The 9253-nt window shown below is 38.3% G+C and overlaps 1 protein-coding gene across 6 annotated transcripts in view; it reads right to left on the bottom strand.

Moving 5' to 3' along the window:
- Window positions 1–287: 287 nt before the first annotated feature.
- The window catches only part of LOC136882199 (serine-arginine protein 55), a 202459-nt gene continuing 193493 nt past the window's right edge, over window positions 288–9253 (bottom strand). For all 6 annotated transcript variants that reach the window (XM_067154760.2, XM_067154759.2, XM_067154757.2 and 3 more), the window contains exon 11: window positions 288–1137. In XM_067154760.2, coding sequence (XP_067010861.1) covers window positions 1023–1137 — 115 coding nt within the window. In that variant the 3' untranslated portion in view covers window positions 288–1022. The remainder of the gene's footprint in view (window positions 1138–9253) is intronic.

Here is a 9253-nt window from a genome sequence, read left to right as displayed (position 1 = left end):
CTGGACGGTCGATCCGGAAAATCGTTTCTTCAAGGAACATATCATGCTTGATTTTTACAATGTGATTTAATCAGGATGCTCACGGGACCTCGTAATTTGAACAAATAATACGGGAAAACGTAGTTTCCGAGAACGTAAAATCGAGGTTCTACTGTAACTGTACAGCTGTCCCTGTAGCGATGAGGGAATTAAAATGAGCAACCTAAATCTCATTTTACATACATAATTAAGATCCAGAGATGAAAAGCAAGAGGCAAGAGAGGTTGGAAAAATAAAAGAGTAAACAATTATTTACACATTAAATTCACATTTTTTATTTTCATAAACAAGTCACTGAACTACAAAGCTTACAAAGGATCACATATGACCATGTGCCATACATGTACAGTTTACGAGGTTTTTCAAGGTTAAAAATACCCCTTCTCAAAAATTGCTAAGAGCCCACTGATAAATGGATTTAGTTCTGGAATAACATTTGCTAAAAAGATGTCAATCAGCAATGTTCAACTCAACACCACAGGTTTGAAGTAATTCTAAGCAAATCAAAGGGAAAAGTGAGGAATTTATCCCTTCCCTTCTATATGCTATATTTTTCACAAGATGGAACGGAAAGGAATGAGGTTAGCTTAATCTCATATTACCTCAGGATTGGATATTATATACATAAATCAGCTATAAAGAAGACATTTTAAACTACTTCCTTGCTGAAATATCATGACAAACTTGTCAATCATTGATTCTTTTTCAAAATGGGAGAAAACTGTAGTGAACAGGAAAGGATACAAAATCCTGGAGTGGTTTTCAATCACTTCATCATCCAACCAATGCTCTTAGTGAAAATAGTAAGATTCACACACACAAAGGGTGTCTTAGTGAACTGCAGAAGCATTAAATTCAAATTAAACTTTATATAGATTAGTTTTCATCTGAGAGAAGAAGTGATGGATACCAGTGTCCCAACTACATACAGTCAATACCAAATTAGGCATTACATAAAAAATTAAATCTTTCAAACACAGAAATCAGTCATCCTTCTTCTCAGGTGATTGATCTTCATTGTTTCCTGTCGACTTGGAACGACTGCGAGACTGGGATTTGCTGGGTTCTTTGCTCGCAGAACGAGAACGAGAACGATCCCTGAAAGAGTGCAGAAATGGTGTTAAGGAATGTTCATTTAAAATTTTAATATCTAAGGAAATACTAAATACTCTTGCTCAGTAGATGTTGGGAAAGATATCATCATGATTTATCTGACCCGAAAGATGTGTTCATCACAGCAATTCCTTGTATGGTGTATATCATTATCCAATCAATCTAGTTGTTGGCCTAGTCACGAGAATGGGTTTAGGAATAAAGTCAACCTTCAGGCTTGAACTTGCAAAATGGAGCAAAAGATGCCTCTTCAGAAAGAAAATACATTAACGAAAAACCTTGCCGATCGAAGTACCAAGAATAGCTAAACTCAACTGAGTACGGTCTTGCTCATGTGCATCATCACTTTCTTTTGCTAGTGGTTTTACGTCGCACCGACACAGATAGGTCTTATGGGTAGGATGGGATAGGAAAGGCATACAAGTTGGAAGGAATCGGCCGTGGCCTCAATTAAGGTACAGCCCCAACATTTCCCTGGTGTGAAAATGGGAAACCACAGAAGACCATCTTCAGGGCTGCCGACAGTGGGATTCGAACCCACTATCTCCTGGATGCAAGCTCTCATACGCGCGCCTCTAACTGTATGGCCAACTCGCCCGGTCATCTTCATTTTTATGGCTTAATTTTCTGTTTAAAATGATAAGAAATGACATCTATTGCTTATCATCAGGAATGGAATCTGGGAAAAACTGCTATATGTAACAATGCTGTTTTGTTTATTCACCTCTCTTGTAGGGTCAAACTGGTTTTCATGTTGTGAAATATTTGCCTTCTTTGCGGGTAGATGCCAAGAAAGAATTTTATTGTAATAGAAAATTGAAAGGAGGGTTGGAAGAATCTGCATCAATGAAAAATACCAGAAAGATGGACAGTGGCGGTTAATACCTAACAAAGTCATGTACAAAGAGTCTGAACCCATTACAGATACTACGCATGAGGAAACTGGGATTCTTTGGACATATCATGAGGGTGTAGGATTCGAGACTTCTGAAACAACTAGCACAACACAATCTCGTCTCAAAAAATTCCACAACAGGATGTAAATGAATCAGAGAAGACAGAGAGGATCTGAAGGAAATAGGCCTTACAACAGAAGACCACAAATAAAACTGAATACAAAAACTCAAGAATACAAACCCCCGCTTTACACGAAACAAACCAACATGCATATTTTCAACGGAGGAAAGGGCACAAAGATCGGAGCATCTGAAGAAGTACTGGGAGGACCGCAAAGCCCGAACAATCCCTTCAAAGAGACCTGAACGATGGACTGACTAAAGTGATCCTATGCAGGCATAAAAGAAGAGAAAGCAAGTAAATAGTAGTGATAAAGAGCAGGATAAAGTTGAGATTCTTTCACAGGCAATAAGTGACCAAGGGGATTTCATATTCGGGTATCGTAACTTCCCCTAAATTTGTTGGTAGTATCCCTGTTCCTGACAAACTGCAATTTACACAGCAGGCTGTCTTGAAAGTACCAATTCAGGACATTTTTACAAAATTGGGACACATTCAGGTTAATTTTAGAAAACTATTCATAACTAAGTTTCCACCGGCTGGCATTTTTCAGAGACCGCGTTTCTACAGCCACCTGTCACTGAACAAGGGTGAGTTTGGGAGAGGGGTGTGCCATTATCACCAAGGTGAACGAATGTTCTTCGTTAACTCAAGAACTGGCAACCAGTGATTTTTCAATGCACTGGTTTCAACTGTAATGTTACGATCAATTTATACACAGGTTCAAATTTCTCCCCATAGTTTCATCAGTTCATGAATGGGAAGTGCGGCATGCTGTTACTCTATCTCTACATCCACAGTACCTGTGAGGTCAGTTTCATGGTTACAACATGACTGGGCGAAAATTATTTCAAATAAATAAAATTTATGGTTTCCCATCAGCCAACTATGCACCACTGCTTGCTTTGTAAACAAACCATCATAATCTGTGCTCAGCATCTGGTATCTTGGTTATCTGTTCCCGTACTAACTGTTGTGTGTTTGACTATTTGATTAGAAATTATTATGAAATAGAAATAAATTGTACCAAAATATGGCATACCATCATCATTAAAGACTGGAGGTAGTGACAGTACGCTACTACATTACATTTTGATTGAAAAGATCTTGGACGTGTTAAGTGGATGGAGGAGGGAAGGATGCCAAAGCAGATGATGAAGACCCAGACTAAGGGGTTTGAAAATGATCAAAAATAGTATAATTAGAAGAAACCAGGATTGGAACACAAGAGGAACAATGGTGGTAAAAATAGTGGATGGAAAAGAGCCATAAAGATCCCAACCTGGCAGGAGCTGAATGAGGGGAATTGAAAATGAACGAATAAATAAACAAATAGATCTTGAACAGCTGAAACTTTGCATAGTAAGTACATTTTAGCAGTATTATCGATATTTTGTATCTCTATTTTTAGCACTCTTAATGTTTACATATGACTTAATTTTCTCTTATTTTAAAATGTAGGTCCTACATTTCTTAAATAGACCAATTTTTCTAGGCTAACTTGTGTTGTTGTTAGAGTCATCAGTCCATAGACTGGTTTGATGCAGCTCTACATGTCACCCTATCCGGTGCTAAACTTTTCATTTCTATGTAACTATTGCATCCTACATCTGCTCTAATCTGCTTGTCATATTCATACCTTGGTCTACCCCTACCGTTCTTACCACCTACACTTCCTTCAAAAACTAACTGAACAAGTCCTGGGTGTCTTAAGATGTGTCCTATCATTCTATCTCTTCTTCTCATCAAATTTAGCCACCAATTCGATTCAGTATCTCTTCATTCATGATTCGATCTATCCATCTCACCTTCAGCATTCTTCTGGAACACCACATTTCAAAAGCTTCTATTCTCTTTCTTTCTGAGCTAGTTATCGTCCATGTTTCACTTCCATACAATGCCACGCTCCACACGAGAGTCTTCAAAAACATCTTTCTAATTCCGATATCAATGTTTGAAGTGAGCAAATTTCTTTTCTTAAGAAAGCTCTTCCTTGCTTGTGCTAGTCTGCATTTTATGGCCTCCTTACTTCTGCCATCGTTACTTATTTTATTACCCAAGTAACAATATTCATCTACTTCCTTTAAGACTTCATTTCCTTATCTAATATTTCCTACATCACGTGCCTTCGTTCGACTGCGCTCCATTACTTTTGTTTTGGACTTATTTATTTTCATCTTGTACGCCTTACCCAAGACTTCATCCATACCATTCAGCAACTTCGAGATCTTCTGCATTCTCAGATAAAATAACAATATCATCGGCAAATCTCAAGGTTTTGATTTCCTCTCCTTGGACTGCGATTCCCTTTCCAAATTTCTCTTTGCTTTCCTTTACTGCCTGTTCTATGTAAACATTGAAAAGGAGAGGGGACAAACTGCAGCCTTGCCTCACTCCTTTCTGGATTGCTGCTTCTTTTTCAAAGCCCTCGATTCTTATCACTGCAGACTGATTTTTATACAGATTGTAGGTAATTCTTCGTTCTCGGTATCTGATCCCTATCATCATCAGAATCATAAATAGCTTGGTCCAATCAACACTATCGAATGCCTTTTTTAGATCTAGATCTAGGCTAACTTAAAATGGAAAATTTGGTTAAATCATACTTCTCCTTGTTTTAGCTATTTAAACCGTCCGGCAGGCGTACACTGGAGGAAAAAAAAAAAGTGCAACACCAGCATTATTTTAGTAATACCGGTAAATGTGTTAGCATTTGGCAGAAAGGTGCAACTGCACATCATGACGTGTAGTTTACTTTGGATGAGTGAGTAAAGAGATCAAAATCTTTAACTGTTTTAACACTACTTGTGACTAAATGTTCACTGCTGGTGACGGAAACTTTTTCTGTAAGTTCTGTAATATTTGGATTGTCTACCACTGAAGTGAACTGTGTGAGAAACAAGCAAATTCCTAAATAGACAAAAGAAAAGGAATCTATAAGAGGGCAAAGGTAACTTACCATTTTGAGAATAATTTCCTGCTCCTAAAAGAGCTAGATGACAAACAGGAGTTTGTAATCAATATTAAATCATGTTGAAGGCTGATACTGTTAAATATTTTGTGTGATACGACTGAACGAGTGCGGAAGCAAATTGAGGTCAAGTACAAGCAGTGATCAACTCTTTCGCATAGGCTGCATAGAAAAGGGTACTGGATTCGCACAGTCTCCCGTGGTTTGTGTAGTAGAGCATATCGACTTTCACACAGACTACTTCTACTATCCGTTGACTGAACGTATAACTTCTTGAAACCAGCGAATCTCCTATGGTTCCTAGATACAAGTGACCTGCAAAGAATTCTAAAATAAAATGTTTTGGTATGTTTTCTTAGATAAAGCACACAGCTGACAATGCAAACACATCACAGCAACATTACTGCATATAAACATCAGCTAAGAGGATATTTTTTACGAATTAGATCTACATGTTAACGAATGCAATGACAGCGAGTTTGAAATTTATAGGGATGATAAAAGTTATGTGGGAAGCAATTGGCACTGAAGATGAACCTGAGGGAAATCAAAATATATTGCACGGGACAGGAGATGCTCATTCAGGTACCGTCCCTTGTTAAAAATTATTAGGCCTACTTTGACAAATAATAATTGTCACTTTCAATCCTCCAGCTAATTCAGTTTCTGACAACGGGTACTGCAAATCTTCCAACTGGTGCCAAATGTTTCTTCCAACATTATTCAGTACAACAGTCATTTGTATGCCTGAGAGGTGGTATGATTTGTTATCTGAATATCTTCAACAGATCCCAAAGATAAATTGGTGGATTCAGGGTGAAATACTGTGTTCTCTGCATTACCAAGAAAATAAGGTTGAGGTATTCACACTGACTTTGTACAAGCAATTTGACATAACCTTGCACCATATTGGCTGCTTCCTGATGTACCATACTGAACTGGGTAGGAGGTGGAGGGTTCCTCCATGTAATTTAGGTGATCTCATCGTATCATTTTAGAATAATTATAGTGTATTTTCCCCTGTTGCAAGATTATAGAATACCGTATTTACGCGAATAATACCTGCCACCGAATAATCCCCGCACCCTAACTTTAGAAAGGCTGATTTTGAAAAAATGCCAACGTTGACTCAAATAAAACCCGCACCCCTATTTCATGCCTCAATATTTTTTAAAAAATATGAGGATATTATTCGCGTAAATACGGTAAATTATTTTTAGTGACGGTAATCCATAACCACACCTGACAAGCAAATTACTCCACGTTTCGCCACACAGCGAGTCGATTGTCTGTGGGAAAGGGTTAAAGTATGAAACTACTAACACTAGTTCTAGGGCTAATCGGCATGCCATTGTCAAGCTTGAGAAAAATTCCATGCATGGTATCGGCGGCGATCACAGCAAAGGATATAATGTGATGACAATAACTGTAGGTCTAGTCATCCACACGTGGCTGTCTACCTTGTGTGCGAAAGTTTTTTATGGAAAGATTGAGCAAACTTTGAATGAAAGTTGGGGCTGCGTAGAGGTTGAAGACTATGCAATATAAACATGAAAATACAAGTTTTTAGAAGCCTATGAAGCATTGCACCTAACAGTTAACTAAAACATGAACATTAATAGAAATTCTAAATACGAACTTAATAATGCTACATTACTACATATTAACAAGAAACAAACTTGCAATAATTAAACACTTGACTAGCACAACAAAAACAGCCTCATATACAATACATAAGTACATGAGAAGCTTTTCCTCACAAGGGTTGCATGTTATCGAAGCGAATCTATAATGAAAATAAATTGGCCGTTCTGCAGTTGGCACTTTCCCACCTTTCAATAGGTACTTTAATGCACTAGTGTGAATTAAGAATTGAAACTTACCAGATTTTTGAACTGAAAAGAAAAGTTAAATGAAATGACGTACCTATACAACTCTGGGTTGCCAAATAGGACAAGTATACAAACATATAAATTTTAATTTGAAAACTGAAACTAGCGAGTAAGATGAGAAAACTGGGAACAACCGGTTAACAGGAATGGAACAATTACATGAGACCTGTAGCCTATGCATTAATTCTCAAGATTGTACAGGTGATTCCTCGGTATGTGGATCAACCCCTTCAAAGCCTAGTGAGACATCCCAGCAACTGGACCCAAGGTATTTGAAAAATTCCACAATACATCTTGGAATTGTCCAATGGTTTCTGATCATCGGCCCACCCACATGCAATTCTTTTGATTTTATATGTTTCCCAGAAGCTTATTGTATGGCTCGAATACAGTAAAACGTTTCTGCAGGGGACAAGGAAAATGAACGTGTTAAGCGAGAAAACATACTACTGAACACACGAATAAAAGTTATCCAGAGAAATGGAAACATTAGATATGATTTTCCGACATAAGGAGATTTTACGTGATATATCCACGGGTACAGTGAAACTCTATGAAAAGAGAGTATTACAACAGGTGAAAAAACACGAGAGAACTTATTCCGCTGGGGCTTGTAACATAACAATAGTGCACAGAAAAGTGTTAAAAAAACATTGTAACGTTCTAGACGTTACAGTGCAATTACAATGAAACTCGCTTAAGAAGTTCCCGCATAAAAAGTTTTCCTGCCTAAGAAGTGTGATATTCTTGGTCCCTGTGATCAGTTGCATTAAGATATATGTATATTTTTTCCCCATTTAAAGTGTTCTTTTGTAAATATATTTCCCAGTTCAACAGTTCAGATTTTTGAGCCCCTTGAGATAGAAAACGTCATCTCAAAGCAGCCCATGGTTATAACCCTCCAGTCTCCGCGCAAGTTGCACCGTGTTAGACCATTCGCGCGCTCACGGTGTCGCTGGTGTCACGGAACCTGTGCGGGCTTGCCAAGGCCATACGACGTCATGCTATGACAACATGGACACCAGATGCTCACTCTCACCTTGTCGAAATTTTCACTCCACCGTTCCATCTAACGGAATAGAATCGAACAAGATTCTACGTGGGAAACATAAAGCAAACAATGAATGGTTTGATAAAACATTAATGCAGTAATTTGCGGGCCGTGACAGGGTGAAGTCGTTAATCGAGATGGCCTAAACATTAATTAAAAACCGTAAAGTGTATTTGTCCACAACATTACTGTTAATCCACCACAAAATTGAATATTCTAACCTGTTTGATTTTTCATTTCCTTGCTTATTTCCTTCCAGGCATTCTCTCTTACGTTGTTGCAATAATACTTATGGGTCTTGTCGTAGAGAAAATTACGTTTTTGAACTAAACTGATAAAGATTTTCCGTATCCATTATTAGTGACATGAACAACAACAACTTTCCGACTCTATGCAGGCAACAGCCAAATTGCCAGCAGCCAGCTGATACACATGCCGCCAAACAGCCGGCCGAAGGATCCCGATCGTCTACGAAGTTGAATGAATGTCGATAGCCAACTGGGTGTTGGTGGGAGGCACACAGAGGCATTGCAATTACCACGTGTAGACATGAAATTTGAGTTATTTTTAATTTAACCTTTATACAAGCTAAACATTGCATTATCGTGTCACTCGTAATTATTACATCACATTATTAGAATGTAGCACAAGGATGAGGAGACATTAAATAAAATTACCGTGGGGAAAGAAACTATTTTCGTTTAGATGTGTTAGCGTTGCTACTGCGCCTTCCTTTATCACTCCCACGTAATACCCCAGGTACTTTTCCATGCACTCATTTCTGCAATTTTGAACCAGTGTTTCTTTTCTTCATTACCTATAGCATGAAGAGGATTGAAGCGGGAAAATAAACTCAATACTGGCTTGGCCATGTGGTACTTGCGAAACAGCCACAAACTACGCCCGTTGCCGTGACAACCAGTAGGAATGCAGGGGCGATTTAGGCCTAGGTTCTAAGAATCTCCAAGAATAAGTTGCCAGATTTCCCATTTGCTGCCGTTATCCTTGAAGCAGTTGTCGGGGGTGTGAGGAAGATAGAAAGCACATGCTAACAACCTGTAGTACAGGTCTTGTCTTTGCGTCTTGTAAGCCTAAGCTACGGATTGCCAAGCCTAGTGTAGCGTCGTAATTAGCATTAATAGGAGTCACAAAATTAGTTGTACTTGTAAT

The sequence above is a fragment of the Anabrus simplex genome, chromosome 10 (assembly GCF_040414725.1).
Source record: "Anabrus simplex isolate iqAnaSimp1 chromosome 10, ASM4041472v1, whole genome shotgun sequence".
Lineage (NCBI taxonomy): Eukaryota > Metazoa > Arthropoda > Insecta > Orthoptera > Tettigoniidae > Anabrus > Anabrus simplex.
This window is presented reverse-complemented; position numbering and strand designations above follow the sequence as displayed.